Source organism: Triturus cristatus, chromosome 4_2 (genome assembly GCF_964204655.1).
Source record: "Triturus cristatus chromosome 4_2, aTriCri1.1, whole genome shotgun sequence".
In the NCBI taxonomy this organism is placed as follows: Eukaryota; Metazoa; Chordata; class Amphibia; order Caudata; family Salamandridae; genus Triturus; species Triturus cristatus.
In genome coordinates, this window is record NC_140586.1 from 132,067,193 (window position 1) to 132,085,365 (window position 18,173).

At 45.0% G+C, this 18,173-nt stretch overlaps 1 protein-coding gene across 1 annotated transcript in view; it reads left to right on the plus strand.

The window, feature by feature from the left end:
* METTL1 (methyltransferase 1, tRNA methylguanosine) overlaps window positions 1-5,348 on the plus strand; it is an 82,871-nt gene extending 77,523 nt beyond the window's left edge. The window contains exons 5-6 of the mRNA XM_085600048.1: window positions 1,723-1,824; window positions 5,115-5,348. Coding sequence (XP_085456174.1) covers window positions 1,723-1,824; window positions 5,115-5,258 — 246 coding nt within the window. The 3' untranslated portion in view covers window positions 5,259-5,348. The remainder of the gene's footprint in view (window positions 1-1,722; window positions 1,825-5,114) is intronic.
* Window positions 5,349-18,173: the final 12,825 nt, after the last annotated feature.

The window sequence follows — 18,173 nt, forward strand, 5'->3', positions numbered from 1 at the left end:
TTTCCGATCAGTTATCGCTGAATGAGGGCGCTGGTCCGGTAAGACCTTCTAAAAAGACGTGTTAGTATAGCGTCATACGTGGTGCTCTATGGTGGTTGGAGGACCACACCGCGTCTTCCCCCAGTAGTGCAATTCTGAGAGGGAAGCAGCTGCGGAGGAGCGACACGCATTCTTGCAGTCGCACTGAGGAGAGAAAATAGGCACAATTATGGAGGAGGTCCATGAGTGGATGGCCAAACATCTCAAAGAGCCCCCGCTCTTCGAGCAGGTGCCTGTGGAAATGCTGGTAAGCGATGCTGCTGCGGCTGCAAAGACAGGGGATATAGCCTGTGTGTCCCTAAGGTAAACATCTGCACCATTTTAAGTGCAGGCTCCTGTGACTAAAGTCGCTGGCTATCACTTGTGCTCTGTTTGAGCCCTTTATGTGTTCGGGTAAAGATCACTGTGCATTTGTAGTCACTGTGCCGTAGCTCAGGCTCCCAGTGAGTGATGTTTTAATGCTGTCCACACCCATTATTCCTTACACGTAGAATCAGCTTTTCTTCTTCTCGTAAGACATTCCCAAGACTTTCTTCTGCTTTTACTTGGCTGCTGTAATAAAAACTGAAGAAAGTACAGCATAATCCTCGCCTCCGGTCCTGACATAGAATCCTTAAGTCTGCCCTAGACACCACCTGGCACACACACTGCCAGCCTTTCTTTATATGCAAGAACATTTTGCAAATGTTTGATGGATAGTCCAAGAATTTGGGACTCCACTTCCCAGTCTTCTTTGCGCAAACCGTCTTTTGTATTCACCACCAATGTTAATTCCCTTTTATTGCGTTTGTTTGTTCTCCTTGCTTTAGCTTGTAATTTTGAATTATTTTTCGCATTTTATTTATTCCCTCGAAGCTACATGCGCAGGCTCTTGAGTAAGTGGTATTTTACCGTTTTACATGTATAAGTTGTGTTAAATGTTTTATTCTGAAATTAATTATTTTTTGGAAAGTTATAATATATCACATTTTCAAAACAAGGGTGGGCACTTTGTATTTCGTACTTTGTATTTCGTAATATCTCTATAGATGGCAAACCACATCATTGAAACCCTATTTGTCTCTTTTTACATTTGAACCTACCTTTAGTTCATGTAGCCTCAATAGCAGAGGTCCCCAAGGCTGGTCACTGCTGGTGGGGTTGACATCACCATGGTAACACACCAGTATTGGTGGATGTAAAGAGATGGACCCAGCATATCACTTTGTCTGTATGTGTGTTGTTTGTAGGAATGCTCTACAACTTTGCACTAGTTCTCTGATGTGTTAAAAAGGTAATGTTGAGATTTTTAAGAAGATGAGTTTTGAACGTGGTGGTACAACTGAGCAACCAGTAAAATATAAATATTCGAGAAGTGTAAAAAAGTCTTCTGACCCACCCCGTTAAGACATAAAGCTTGTAGGTCTTTCAGATGGCTTCTTTAATTGGTGTGCACTTCCTGCTAGGCTTCTTAGACTTGCTTTGTGTGGCTCACCACACTTAGATTTTTATTGTTTCACTGGGTAACAAATGGACCCATAAGTTAAAAAACAGAAAAATTGTAAGTCCAGGGCGAACAGTGGGGATGATGCTGGTGTTTGAAGCGGTCCAGAGCATTCTGAGAATGTCCAGAGAAGTCCAATGCTCCCAAACTATTGGGACACACAGTGCTTAACCTTGAGATCTGTGTTTTCTCGCCTGTAGGGCCTGGTGTACACGATCACAGACGTGGAGGAGGTCCACGAGTGGATGGCCAAACATTTCAAAGAGCACCCGCTCTTCGAGCAGGTGCCTGTGGAAGAGCTGGTAAGTGAGACTGTTGCGGCTGCAAGCAGACAGGGGATATAGCCTGTGTGTCCCAAAGGTAAACATCTGCGCCATTTTAAGGGCAGGCTCCTGTGACTGAATGTGCTGGCTACCTCTTGTGCTCTGTTTGAGCACTTAATGTGTTCGGGTACAGACTGTGCATTTGTAGTCACTGTACCGTAGCTCAGGCTGCCAGTGAGTGATGTTTTAATGCTGTCCACACCCATTATTCCTTACATGTAGAATCAGCCTTTCTTTTCTCGTAAGACATTCCCAAGAGATGAGTCTACTTTGCTGTGAATCCCGTTTCTCCAAAACCTATCCGATAACTAGACTTTCATACTGGAAGGTCGTTCCTGACTTGGTCGGTAAAAATTCTGGTTTGTTGGGAACTTTTTTAATGCCTCCTCGTCTATTTCTGGCGCAGCAAAAACTCCCAGTCCCACATAATGAAAGTAACTGAGCACGGAAAGCCCCTGAGCACAGCAGTGACAGGAAGATCTTCTCTGTAAGTGAGGACATCCTCAGCAGAGGAGCCAGCTACTAAAGGGACACACAGTGTGATCTCAGCTCATGACCACACATAGGATGAGCAGGCTTCTCATCTGCCAGGGGAGACGCAGAAGGCACACGGTTCAATCTTGGTGCCCGTCCAGAGGCGATGTGTTCTGTTATCTCATAGCCCTGTGGACCACTGGGGCAGATACGACTTACTACTCTGTGCTAAGCATAGCCATGCCTGCTGAAAGTAGCCTCTATCTACGTGTGCTATATGATTCAAAGAAGTGCTTCTCTGTGCTGTCCGAGCCACAAAAGGCTAGCAAATCGTGGTTCCACTAGTGTGATGCAGGCACCACAATTATGTATTGCCTTATGGGGAAGCTGACACATACCGTAGCCCTAACCATCTAGGGTTCTAAAAGCTTTCTCATTGTTACATTATACAAGACACATGTCGGGGTACATGCGGGTAGACGGCGTCCACCTACTATTTTCACATATTGAGCGCCGTCAACCTTGCCAAGAAGTTGGGCCCTGCTGGCATATACTGAACTTGGTAATTTTCAGACACTGGGACACATTCAGCATTGCCTGCACGTTGTCTGCTTTCGTTCCAAACAGCAACGTGCAGGTGGAGAGGAAGCTTTGTTATTTTCAATTCCAGGTGGGAGCAAAACAAAGGCTGAATTGAAGGGGCCATCGGGCCTCCTTTTGTTGAGTATCCTGGCTTGGAGTTTATCTGGAGCCTCATACCCTGATGCAAGTGCAATAGAGGGGAAACAAAGGCGCACAGCATTTTATTACTACACAAGTACTTAAGAGAGCCATGGTTTTTGACTTGAGATAGGCATGCACTGACAGAATGTCAGATAAGTTGATCTGTCCCAGTATTTATACAAATGACAATTAAAATTCCACTAGTTTGTTTTATTTCTTTCATAGCTCTACAATGCAGGGTGTCAGAGTGCATTACATCACACGTACACGTTATACATTGACCATAAATCATAAAAGCGTGTAAATGAATGTACAGGATGTGGTACATAAGACAGTGAAAGTGTCACATGTCCTTCATAGCTCGCTGCGCTATATTAGAATGTTCACAATTCATGAACTGCTAGTAACAAAAGAATCTCAGTGTAATCTTTGCACTTAATTAATTTTTCATTCATTCATTAAAAGCAGTAACCCACCTAACTATATACGAAAATAAAAATCTGCCATTGAACGTTACCTGATGTTTTGCAGGAACATGTTAACCCTCTAAGCTTCTTTGATTCATAACTGGGACTAAAAAACACAGATGTGTTAACCTTCAGAGTTATCTGACCATTATTATTATTACCTGAGATTTACTGACCACACAAAGATGTCTGCAGCAGGTGCCTTAACCCCATAAGATATTTTAAAATGCATACTTTGCAACCAATTAAACGGAACGTATTTACTGCCATGTTTCTTCTTGTTGCCAATTTCTTTGTGGCAGGGTATGAAAAAATAATTTTACGTCTGGGTTGCGTCACTTTTTTTGGCACAACCCTGACGCAAAATCGCATTGATCAAATCTCATAATGCTCTTATATGTACTTCTAGTTGACCTGCTGAACCTGAACATATGTATCATGTCTTAAGATGTATTGTCGTTTCTTGCCATGTCACTTCCTGTGAGGTCATTTTGTGTGATGCACCTTCCTGTGATATCACATCCTGTGATGCCACGTGCTTTATGTCATGTGCTCTGATGTCATGCACTATGATGTCACGCGCCTTGATGTCACTTTCATTCTGCCTAACATGGTTCGTTCCCCCCACTTCCATTTTTAGGACGTAAAGTCCTGTTATGTAGAGTTTTAGAGTGCACTAATCACCCATGAGGGTATCTAGATGCTTGGGAAGGCTCCATTGTGCTTGCAGCCTCATGATGTCACCAGCACTTCTTTGAGGCATTTTATTTTTGTTGCAATTGTTAATCATGTGATCCTTCCTGAGATATCTTGCAAGAAGGTTCAAGGCGAGATCTGTATCTGGAACTGGAGTTGGATAAATTGTGTACCGAGGAATTGATGACCTTGTCTTTGGTTTCCTTGTTCAATAAGCCAACCATACCTGTGGCAGTGGTATCTAGAAACACACAAAATGTGATGGGAGGAATGCTTGCAATTCGTCTAACCACTGGTAAATGCTCCTGGTAGCACCCCAACCCATTTCTTTTGCTCACCATGCCACCTCAGTTTGGACCCAACCATATGCAAATCAGTCTTGATCCTGTTCCTCATGGGAACAGTACAGTCGGAGCTGCCAGGCCAGGTCCCTGCCTAGACGTGCATCTGGTGCTCACCGTGTCACTGAAACCAAGCTGTACCCAGCTGATGAGCCCACAACTAGGGTGAAACCGGTCTCAGGATGCTTGTGTTCTGGTTCAAGGAGGACCTGGCTTGGCAGTTCGGGCTGGACTGCTCCCATTGAAGCAGGACCAAGACTGATTTGCATATGGCTAGGTTTAATCTGAGATGGCGTGGTGAGCAAAAGAACAATAGGTTGGCGTGCTTCTCTGAGCTATTGCCAAGGTCAGACTTGGTCCAAACAGCCTCTCATCACTTTTTGTGCATTTCAAACAGTGGTAGCTAGTGTGGTTGAAGTGAAATGGAAAATATGTAAAACTATTGATAGAAACATAATCATTTTTTACTGCTCTTGACGTATGGCCTTTTACCTGCCCTGAATCTTGTGCCTGCAATGCACGCAGCATCCAGTTGTTATGCCTAAACTTGTCTTTTGCCTCTTCACAGAAGGAGGACGTGATCATAGACCGCCTGGGAACCTCCACGGAGGAAGGTAAAAAGGTGCTCCGAAATGGCGGCAAGAACTTCTTAGCCATTTTCAGAAGAATCGAAGACCAGACCCTTCAAGAGACAGTGAGCACTGGCTCTTGACTATGAGTGGAATTTACCCTGTGTTCTGTTTGTATTATTATTTTGGAATATTTTGTAATGCCATTAAGTAAATATATATTATTGGGACAAGATTGGTGTATTTATTTCAGGTTTTCTAAAAACTTCAGTGTCTATGAATTAGAGTGGGGTCTCCATGGACACTCAGTGTGCGCTTAAATCTTTTATAAAAGAGTGGCAGTAAATACATATGGTGATACAGTATTTGTCAGCAGAGAAGAGAACCACAACGTTAAAAAACACATATTTATCCGCACAGATAACTGAGTCAATCTCAGAAGTCAACATATTCAGTAATATAAAATAGTTGTGTTTTTTGTCCTTCTTTTTCTCATCTCGTGTTTTTTTTCCCAACGTTTTTAAATGTCCACTAAGTTCAGTGAAGTAATTCACAGCAGATGGGTAAAGGGTCTTTGTAAAACAATACTTGGCACAACAGTTCCAGTCCATTCGCTTACTCATTTTGAGTCATAATGAACTGGCCTTGAACCAAATAACATCCCCCCCCCAGTCTGACTGATGCTGAGATTGAACTTGAGGTGACCCTCCACAATGCTAATTTATATCTGATTGTATTACGGAAAATTCATTCAATATGCAGTCAAGTAATCTTTTTATAAACCTGTACGTTGATTCCTGTGGTTAGTTAGAGTGTGCGGGTGGAAAGAGGAGATAAGCAGTGGCGCCACTCAAGCCGAGATGGGCGCCACCAAGCAGTGGCACTAACTGTCTCTTAGATTTGACAGACCGGAGCTGGGGGAACAAAGTAGTGAACCCCACTAGTACAAAGGGGTTTCTACAGCCACTCACGGAACTGAGGTTGTATTTGGTAGTGCAATGACATAAAGAAGAAATACCCTTCTCGATGTGGTGTTTCCTCGATAGAAATCCTTTAATTGCTGCCCAAAAGCAATGCAGGAATATTTAAGAAGTTAAAAGAGGTGAAGGGCTGGAAAGGACACTGGAGATCAAACAAACTTTATTGTATTTCCTTATGTCATTGATTAAGTGCATTTCTACCATGAGTGCGATACCGAGGTGTGAGCCATACCTGCCCGATTTGTAGCCGCTCTGCTTAGTGTGCATAGTGTTACCTTTAACGTTGTGCATGAGGACCAGAGTGTGCTCCAGTCTTGTCTCTGTAGACCTGGTGCTGATATGAGCATGGTGAGTTCATGCTCTTCTGCAGAGGGGTGTAAGGAAACTTGTACTACTGTAGTTCCGAATGCTATCGCACAAAGGCCTGAGTAGAGTGATATTTATTCTCCTCACTGCAAATGTGTTAAACAGATATATTGAAATGGAGAAGCTCAAATGTGGTCACATCAGGGCTTGGGCTAAATTTCAATGACACTGTAGGAATTTGAATATTTTCTGAATTTTGCGTTATGCGAAATTTCACATTATGCTGTTTCATTGAATTTTTTTGCAAGGAGGAGGCTTGTTCGCACAGAAAATGTCGCCCAGAGTGATATTTTCTGCTTGAACTAGTCTTCTGCAGATATCTCTTTAATTCGTGAAGTGCACGCCTGTGTGAAAGTCACGCGAGAAACCTGCAAGCCCCATTTCGCATAATTTCATCAAGGTTTTATAGATCTTTGCAAACAGTACGGGATTCCAGCTCACTCCTAACCACATCTAACTTGATTTATACATACTCTCACACATGGACTGACTGTTAGGGAGCTGTTATATTCCGTACCCTAGGTCATTCTTTCTTTAAATCCAAATGTGTGCAGCCACCTCCCTGTGCTTTGTGGAAGGCAACGCCAGGTTTGCAAAAATCCCTGTGAAAGTGTTCTCCTTTAATTATACTATTTCTAAAGACAATGGTCCCTAGACAGTATTCTAGTGCAGTATAAATTAATAGACTCGATCAGTGCTATATTTCTGTCCAGCCGGACAGGTATTTAATATGCAATAAAAGGATAACATAAAGTAGGGGAAACAATCCAAGTGGGACACAGCCTGCGTCCTACTAACATGAACAGACAAACAACATTAAGTAAAGGGTTCAGGCAAAGAAAACGTGTCTGTATACAATCTTGGTACAAATGAAACACAGAATATCATAGAGACACCATTACATATTTAAACATAGCAGTTTAGTGAATGGATATGGTGTTCATTTTGTCGACGGCGTTTAGATCCCTTAAATAAAAAGTGGGATCATCTTCAGGACATTAGGGTGACATGCCTGTATGCAATAGACAAGGACTAAGTGGGCAGTGCTAGCAGAGCACTGTGTTCGACCTGGGAGATCCATTCGTCAAGATGTCCTAGTTGGTAACAGGAAACCGTCCGTTTGAGGCAACTGATGGTTGGCAAAAAAGCCGGAAAAGTCCAGTGAGGCTTTAAGGAATTAGAAGTTGCAATTGGCGTCGTAAAGGCAGGCCAGAATTAAGCCGTGATAGTTGGAGTGCCGTGTGTGGCACGACCAAAGACAGAAGCCGAGACTCCCTCGGGCTGGTGTCCCTTGAGACCGCGTTTGAAGACAGACGCCGAGATTCACCCAGGCTGCCCATTACGGAGATTGCGAATGCGGCTCCTTCCTATTCTTGCTAATTTTCTATCAAGGTTTCAACTAACCTTAATGCGGTCTCTCCCGTCGTTGTGCCACACACTGCACTCCAATTATCACAGCTTAATTCAGGCCTGCCTTCACGACGCCAATTGCAACTTCTAATTCCTTAAAGCCTCACTGGACCTTTCCGGCTTTTTTGCCAACCGTCGGTTGCCTCAAACCAAATGGTTTCCTGTTACCAACTAGGACACCTTGACGACTGGATCTCCCAGGTCGAACACAGTGCTCTGCTAGCACTGCCCATTTAGTCCTTGTCTATTGCATACAGGCATGTCACCCTAATGTCCTGAAGATGATCCCACTATTTATTTAAGGGATCGAAATACCGTCGACAAAATATACACCATATACATTCACTAAACTGCTATGTTTAAATATGTAATTATGTCTCTATGATATTCTGTCTGTTTCATTTGTACCAAGCTTATATACAGACACGGTTTCTTTGCCTGAACCCTTTACTTAATATTGTTTGTTCATGTTAGTAGGACGCAGGCTATGTCCCGCTTGGATTGTTTCCCCTACTTTATGTTATACTTTTATTGCATATTAAATACCTGTCCGGCTGGACAGAAGTATAGCACTGATCGAATCTGTATTAAATTATACTGCACTAGAATACTGTCTAGGGACCATTGTCTTTAGAAATAGTTAACATACCCAAGGTCCCTGACCAATTGCATATTGGGTTCCCTTGTGTTTTTCAACAGCACTCCTTTAATTATAAGCACTTCCATTTAGTTAGCAGTGCATTGCCGGAGTATATCTAGAATGTTCTTTCTCACTGCCACTCCCCAAACCATCTTTCGTAGGTGAAATGTTGCAGTCTTTATATTGCAGTCTGGAACGGTCTAGCCGTAGCGGGCATCGGGCGTTTCCCCAGGAGGCTGGAAGGATAGGGCCGGTTTTGTTACTGGGCCCAGTTTTGCAGCGGTGCTGCAATATCATCCCACAGTAACAAAAGCAGCAGTGCTTCACACTTGCACCGCCCCTTCTGGGGGCTGGTCTGACAAAATTGTCAGGGCTGCTTTGGGTTCCCAGTCTGCTCTGATTGCAGTGAAAGGGTCCCGGAGAAGCCCTTTTGCAAGCAGTCGCCTAAAGTAGTTACATTCACACCCTATTAAAGGAGCACACATGTTCCGCGCAGACTGGACTATGTTGCTATGACAGTTGGCCTGAATCTCACTCTGATTGGAACAGTTCCACCAGCCTGCATTAAATGCTGAATCTACAAAGAAAATTGTACAAAAGTCATCCATGTGTACGTGCCAAACTTGTAAGCGTGATATTAACATAGAATATTTATTCAAACGTTAACTTTGTGGCCGGCAATAATTGACTGAATAAAATCATTATAGTAAGTGTGTAGTTAATTGTCACACAGTGAATATGTGGCTTTGTCAGTCCGAGGAAGAATTCTGTATTGAATGTTTTTAATACTTTGATCTGGAGCAACAAAAAAGCAAAAGAAGTAGCCTGAGTGCTTGAGCTCTCGAGGCAGAAGAGCCTCTTTGGCCAGGGAACACTTGTCCTAGAGCTGGTCCAGTTAGAGACCTCCTAGCTCAATGAACTAGAATTGTGACAAAAAACACATGAAAAACAGCAGGAGAGGATGGAGATGAAAAAAAGACTGTAGGCCCCGATTACGAGTTTAGGTGATATTTATCGCACATGATAAATACAGTACAACGGGTTACGTTATTTATCAAGTGTGATAAATACCATGTATTAAGAGTTGGGGAATAACATGCGGATTTTATTGTTTAGCGGACCAAAATCACCGTGATACGGTAAATACAGTATTGTTTTACCTGGTTAAGATTAGGTAGGTTTGACCTAGAGATATTTAACAAAGATAGAGTTATTTAATGTATCTGATCTTTATCAGATGCGTTAAATATCTAGCAACTCGTAATTCCAACCTGTGCATAAACAGGGGGGTGCACATGGATCAGAATTAACCACCCAACTTGTAATCAGGGACAAAGTATTTCAAAAACTTGTACTTCTGCGTGCAGAAGTGCTGACGGTGACACTGTACACATATACAGTCCTTTTGTTTTACAGAAAGCTCCGGAAGCATTGTTTTGGAGACAGAACATTTTCATTGCAAACCTATTCTAGGTTCACATGATGTGCATCTTCCAGTCCTATCTAGTGGTTGGATACGGAAAACTATCTTCTTTCTCTGAATAACTTTGTTTGATCCTACAGCGGAGCCAGTACGACATTGCCACACAATGTAAATTTCATATTATGATTTTGTTTTACACCTCTAGTTTGGAATCCTGTGCTCCATGGAGCCTGAATTGAGCAAAATGCAACTCATTGTAGAACAGAGTTTCTTCACGGATGGGGGAAATGCTTTAAATGATATTACATACAATTGCTTTCTTATTCTTGCATAACACATCCATGTTCATACTGCAGCAGAGCACTGTTGAAACACCAACATCCTGTAATGCTCTAATTCATTCTTGTCATGTTCGGAGCTATGAAAATGACTTTTTGTGGGTTAAGCGTACAATTTGGGATTATCTTTCGCAAAGATTCCTGGGGAGCACCTCCACCCTATATGAAATGGCATTTGAAATGGGTTGTTGGCTCAAAGTGCTCTAAAAGGAACCTATTGCAGTTGTTCTGATGAAGGTTCTCTGCATGGAGAGTTAAATCTGTCTCACCCTGCCCTGTACATATTGTGCGGGTATTACAACATTTTTGTTCTTCAAGCTCGATAATCTGTTCACAGGAGAAAGTCCACATTTGAACATCATTCATTAGTACAACTAAAATCTGCTGACAGTGGTACAGTTGTGAAGTCTACCAAAATCTGGTGGTGGGTGGTCACTGCCCTCGTTGCATACCATGGAACGGATATACAAAGGGCTTCTGTGCTTGTGCGTAGGCCCCAAAGTCATGGCGGGATCTCCGTACTGCAGTTACCCATTGCGGGTCCTGCACCATGAGTGCAGTCCCCCGCTATGACTGTGGGACCTCCTCCACGAGTGCGGAGACCCTTTTGTGAATCAGCCCCTATAGGTTTACCACCTTTGATGGCAGCAGAATTCGTTGTCCTGTAAACCAAGGTGCGAGGCTTTTTTCTGGCTGTCTCAGTTAAAGGTAATTCCAGTGTTCAATAACTGGGCTCTCTTTGTATCCTCGCATGTCTGGGACATGTTTCACTGTCTAGAATGAATAGATAGTGTCCGTCTGCATAGCGTCCTGTGGTGGCCGTGTCCCCATGTGCTGTCCATGGTGGTTTGAGTGGGCACGACAGCTTGTAGGTCCCTGGGTTAAGGGAGACCTCTGTGGAGCTATGTTAGGGCACTAGGCAGGGGAGGTTGTAGTCATTTTCCTCTTTTAGTGTAGATTTTCACTGCCTCCTTGAACTCTTGTCCTGTGTGCAGGTTGTCTCCTAACAACAGCGCCTATTTGCTTGGCTCGGTCTTGAGCCAGTAGCTCTGCTGACCTTAAATAATTCGAACTAGCCTGAAATGTGACCTTCTGCATACAGAGTCCATGAATACCTAGGACAAGATTTGGATAATGCTATAGATATTGAGAGAAACATACATTTGTTTGGTTCAATCTTCCTGCCTGTGCCTCCAAAGATGATTAAACATTGATTCACATGAGCCAGTAGCTTGCACTCCACTGTTTGGATGACACATTGCCAGGGAAGAACCTTTGCTGTTGGGTGTTCTCCCATCGGATTGGAGCCAAGCATGAGATCCATGAATCTCCTTTCTGTTGTGAGCAGTGTGGTAGACAGCTGGACTGCTCTGCAAGAAAAGATGATTGCATGGATTATCTGCACAAGGTGAAGGTAATGGAGAATCTATGTGGAGGGAATGGAGATTCCCAGAATTCTGGTTATTCCTGCCCCCTAGTTGGCCTGGATCAGGACGCTCTATCATTTGCTAAAGTGAGGAGCTGAAGCTGTACCTTCCTGGTGAGGGCAATGGTGAGCATGCACTGTCCTCCTCCCTGAGTCCTTACAGTGCCACAATCTGCCACCATTCCGTCTTTGAGGTCTTTCTCCTTCACACCACCTGTGTGGTGTCTGGCTTTTTTTCTAGAGCCAGATGAACAACTTCTCCAGCCCAGGGAGTTTAAGATATGTCTTGATTTGAAGTTGTAATTCTTTGTTAATCATACATTCCATTTCTTAGCGGGAGCCAGTGAAAACGTTTGTTCCAGCGGGTGCCTTCAGATCCATGGGTGTCCATGTAATCTAAAAATCTTTGTTTTGAGAAATGGGTCCCTCAAATTTGATAACCGCTCGCAGAGTCTAGTGCCTACGGAGACAGCCGGTGCTAGTGATACTCTATCCTGGACATTTTGGAGGACACCGGACCCAGGGGAGCCCTTCTTGCTTGTGAACACCGCAGGTGGGACTGCGAGGACCAGCCTGCACAGCGCCATCACCACAGGTGCAGCTGGGGCCTCTTCCCGCCCCCTCCCGCCCACCTCCTCAATCACTGTGATAACTTCTCGCGGCCCCCGCTTCGCGGAAGCCGCTCGCAGAGTCTAGTGCCTACGGAGACAGCCGGTGCTAGTGATACTCTATCCTGGACATTTTGGAGGACACCGGACCCAGGGGAGCCCTTCTTGCTTGTGAACACCGCAGGTGGGACTGCGAGGACCAGCCTGCACAGCTGGGGCCTCTTCCCGCCCACTCCCGCCTGATCCAACCCTCTACTTAAACGGTAGGAGCATCCGCGTTAGCGGGACGCGCGCGGGACGAAGACCGGGCAAAGAGCGGGCCGTTTGAGGCCGTTCGAGAACGGGCGAGATAGGGATTGGGCCCTCTCTCTTGGTCTACGACTCCCCCTCTTCATATTTCCCGTATCTAGCTTTGGGCTATGGCCGCAGGAGAGACGAGGAGCAAGACCACACTGGCTGCTGGGATGCCAAAAGGTACTTTGGACACATATTTTGCAAAAGCGGGCTCTCTCCTTATTGACGCAATTACTATTTTATAAAGACGCATTTCGCAAGAAATTGAGTGGGTAAGGAGATCCTCTCTGGGACCCCTTGCACAAGCAACTACCCCTGAACAAAGATTGGAATGTATATTACCAGATGCTGGGGCCAGGGGGACAAATGGCACGCTTGATGAAGTCGATCTGAGCGGTTCCTTTACTCCCAATACTGATTGTGACTTATCTGCCCCAGCAGAGCTTAGTATATTACCTCTACCTCTACCTTTACCCAAGCCCTCCCCACCCCAGACTGTAGTCAACGTGACCCCGTCTAACACGGATGGAAATATTGCCAGGGTTCACCAGTCTATGCAAGTAAAGCAGGGGTGAAGGAGGGAGCAATCCCAAAAAGGAAAAGAAGGGTACAAAACTGTGGGGGGAGAAAGTCCAAAATTACAAAGAATACCCCCTTGTGTGAGGGTAACAAAAATGGCATAGCTAGTAAGGGGTTAAATTCGCCGCCGAAAAAAAGGGCACCACCCTCCCATACATCGGGGCAGATATCCCTTAGTACAAATGCAATTTCTGGGGAGGAGGATATTACCCTCTCTGATATTCGCACTCTTATGAGGATAATGCTAAATCCTTTGGAAGTGAGATTAGCAAAGATAGAAACTTGTCTTGTGAATATCGAAAAGGAAATTGCTCATTTAGCAGACGCCCCCAAAAAAGACAGCCAATCTGTAGGTGGAGGGCCGACCCACAGTGACAAGAACACCACAACAGTGCCCCCAGTCAAGGAAAGGGGTCCTGTACCCAAGCTCATACAAATTCAACACCCAATACCAAAGGCTAACCCACCAGCCCCAAACTGCCCAGTAAATGTAAGCCCCCAGGAGAACTCAGATGCGCCTGTAAACGGGGAACCGGGCAATAGTAACAAACATAGGTTAGTTAACCTGCCACCAGAGGCAAGCCCATACACAGTTATTTTAACAGGTATTCCCGAATTAAAGCCATCTTCTCGGGAACCTGTTGAAGCCTTAAAAAACAAGGTAATTAATTGGCTCTCTATCAATAGGCCCCTCCCTGAAGGAATACTGAGTGAGGTCCTTATGGTGAGAAGAGTCCCATGGTTGGGTGGTACCAGGAAATCTATCCACGGAGACTGTGTCCTGGTTAATTTCAGGGACCCCATGACAGTCTCATATATATGTAGCTGGCCATATTGTGACAAGGGGACTTCCATTCAAGCGTTACCCCTATCATTCTTCTACCCACCCTCAAGACACGGCCAGGAAGAGGAGTGTTGGGAACTAGTACATAGAAGAGGAGGTAGAGGGGGTGCTAGAGTAAGAGGGAGCCCCCTTCTTCCCAGATTACAGCGCTACGATTATTTTTCTACCTATAACAGGTTCAGCAACCTAGATATGGTAGATTGACTGAGTGAGACGGGGAGAGGGGAGGATAGAGGTCTTAGTGGGGCTCATGCTACTAAAACATGCCTAGCTATTCCCAGGGATAAGGCCAACCTCGAGGAGAAATACACTAATGGAGAGGTAGATATAAGACCTGTTTGCTCTCCACACACTGCAAGGGAGGTGACACCAGCCAGAGATGGCAGCATAGACACCAATACCCCACTGGGGATGCATTCTAGTATGGATATGCTCCCAAACCCACCAATTGAGAATACCACCAGTCCCTCCTTGAAGATAGTTTCTTAGAATGTGGCGGGCCTGGGCAATAAATTGAATTGCCCGGACTGGAGCTCTTTCATTGAGGGCAAAGACATATGCCTGTTCCAAGAAACCTGGGCGCGAGAAGTAGTCAATCGTACCGGTTTTGCCACATTTTCTATAAACGCAAAATGGGGGGGTAGGGGACGTCCTTCGGGAGGTCTTGCAACCTGGGTGGCTAGTGATTTGGGATGTAGTGCCGCCGTTCTCCCACTGAGCAAGGAGGACATTCTTGTTGTATTGTTGTATTGGCCAAATTCACATAGTCTTTTACTGGTAAATGTCTACTCCAGACCAGTAAGTATCACGCAAGAGTCGTGTACTATAGAGGAGCTTGCGGATGTCCTAAGTGAAATCCCCGAGGGTATTCCTTTTTTAATAGGAAGTGACCTAAATTGTCATTTCGAGCCGCTCTCTGGCTTACTGGATGGTCTAGCCCAAGATGAGGACGCGGTATGGTCTATACCCCCATTGGATGCGCCGGGCCCAAGAGCTTGGACGCCCCTGGTTGTACAAATTACATCCCTATCCTTGAAATATGGTGTCCGGGCCTGTAATGGACGGATAAAATCTGATATCCCCCCAAAACCCACATATAATAGAGTGGGTAGGGAATCCAGACTTGACTATATCCTAGTTCCACTGGCTTCGTGGTCACTTATCAGAGACTTTCGGGTGGTCCCAAGGGATGATAGTGACCACAACGCACTGGAACTGGAATATGACCATCCTGGCCTTGAGGATAGGAGGGAACAAATGGCAACACCTGAGGTGGGATTAGGCCTCACGAATAATAGACGAAGAGTGAAGTGGGAGAAATTCGCTTCTAATCCAGGGAAGATATCCAGGCTGTACGCCCGGGTTATCCCCACTCTTGAAAAGGCCCATGCATTAATGGAGCAAACCAGTACCCAGGACATATATATACTGCGGGGGCTGCTGCATGAGGACCTCATTAAATCGGTGTCTGAAATCCTCTTTTCCACCCCAAAAAGGGCTAACGGACACGCCGTTTGTCCCCTCTGGTACAACACCACATGCCGCAAGGCAAAAACTGATCTCCTGGCCTCGATAAAGGAGGGGAAGGGGAGTGTGGAGATCTGGGTTAGGAGAACGGCCTATAAGCGCCTGATCAGTCATGCAAAAAGCGAATGGGAGCATGAAAAATGGGAAAAACTTACCATCTCCCTGGCACGGGGGGATTCGCGCAAATTTTGGCGTTATGTGAACACTGGGTCTGAGGAGTTGGCCTCTGCAATAGAGCCTAACATCTCAGCCAAGGCTTGGCAAGACCACTTTCAGTCCCTATATAGTGTAGCTGATGGAGCACGGACAAATCCTATCCAGCTTGTCAGTGACTCTTTGAAAGGGGTTCCATTCACACTAATAGAGGTCCGAGAGGCCATTGGACGGTTGGCATCAGGCAAGGCACCTGGCTTAGATGGCCTACCGGGCGATCTATTTAAACATGAACCGGACGTCTGGGCACCCTATTTATTGACATTGTTTAATTCCGCTTTGGGGGGCATGGAGGTGCCAGATACTTGGCTGGGCGCAGAGATTGTCCCAATATTTAAAAAGGGATCGCCCCTGCTCCCAGCCAACTATAGACCTATCAGCCTTATCGATGTTCCACAAAAGATTTTCGGCAGACTGATACTCAATCGCCTCCAGAATTGGATTGAAGAATACGCTATTATGAGCTCGTATCAAGCAGGGTTCAGAGAGGGTGTTTCAACTACAGACCAGATTTTTCGTCTGAATCTCTTATACTGGAAGACCGCGCTAATTGAGGGCGGCACTTTGTATATGGTCTTTGTGGACTTGCGAGCGGCCTTTGATCTAGTGTCAAGGGATAAACTATGGACTGTTCTAATGGACTTAGGGGTTCCTGCTGATATCCTATTAATCCTGATGAGACTACATAAGGGGAATTTTGCTAAGGTTAGGTGCGGTAGAGGGGGAGTTCTTTCGGATAGTTTCCCCGTTGACGCGGGGGTCAGACAGGGTTGCGTGCTTGCACCGACCCTGTTCTGCCTCTTTGTCAACGGGGTTATTAACCATCTCATTGGGCTGAACAACATCGATGCCCCCAAGCTAAATGGTAGCAGGGTGCCTGCTATCATGTTTGCAGATGACACCCTGCTGCTCTCTAAATCCCCCATGGGCATACAACGGGTGCTGGATGGGTTCTCGAACTTTTGTGTGAAGCGCGGATTGGAAATCAACGCTTCCAAAACTAAGTATATGATCCTTAACCCGCCCTCTTTAACTCGCCCAAATCCTATGTTGGGGTCCGCTAGATTAGAGAGGGTCACTACGTTTGATTATTTGGGGGTAACAATCAACCAAACTATGACATGGGATTCGCACCGAACCAAGGCAAATCTGAAATTGGTTCAGTCAATGGGTGGCATATGCAGGATGATAAGTAGGTCGAGTTACAAGCCATTTGGTCCCCCCCTTCAAATTTATAAAATACAGGCTAGAGGGGCAGTGACCTATGGGGGTGAAATATGGGGGCATACAGATGCTCAGAAATTGCAGATTACGGAGAACAACTTTATAAGGCAATTGGCAGCATTACCTCATAGTACCCCACTTCTCCCATTGAGATAAGACCTGGGCCTAAGACCTATTTCGGAGGAGTTGGGACTTAAACCCCTTACCTTATGGCGCAAAATCTGGAGCACCACTGAATTATCCAACTATAGGGCTGAGCTCGCAGAGATCTTGCGCCTACCTAAAGCGGCACAAATCCCATGGTTAATATACATTAAGCAAACATTTGAAATGCTAGGAAGACCAGATTTGTGGCTTAATCCAGGAAATGCATGTTGCAGGTCCTCACGCAAATCTATCTCAAAGGTTTACTACGAGTACAAGTTACGTGCCTCAATTGAGAGTACACGCGAGGGGTCCTTATCTAACTACTTCCTTGGATTTAAAGATTCATACCATCTAGAGTCCGTCTTTGATGATGTAGGCCCTCCAATTACAAGGAAGTTATACATGCAGTGGCTATATGGTACTCTTCCCCTTAGGGCATACACTGAACGCTGGACTAAACCCCAGCCCCCAGTGCAATGCCCAGCATATCAATACCCGCGAGAGACTGATCTGCACATTATATTTTTCTGTCCAGCTTCTCAGACAGTTAGGAATTACTGGCTTGTTCCTCGCTTTAAAAATCTGGGTTTTAGGCATTATCTTCCAGCATATAGAATTTTAAAGACAGACTTATCCGCCCTAATTGTATTTGCAGTGGCAAAATTCTTAACTGCAATGTGGTTCATCCGCAATCGCTGTATCAAGTCTAACATGGCTATATGAATATTCCTGATGATTTTAACTAAATTGTTTTATGATTGTTTTTAACTTAACCAAGTGCAATCCTTTTATTGTGTAATTTATAATTGTATAATCGTTGTATTCTTTTATGGTCCAAAGTGACCGAAATAAAGATCATGATGATGATGATGATAACCAAAGGTATGCCAAAGTGGGTGCTGACCTCCTGCTACACCAGCTCCTTTCACAGTACGGTGCTTAACTGGCCCTTCTGTGAGCAGCACTGTCACATGGCTTGATACTGACCACAGGACCCCTGATAGCCATCTAGATTGGAACCTGAGACCCTGGCATCCTA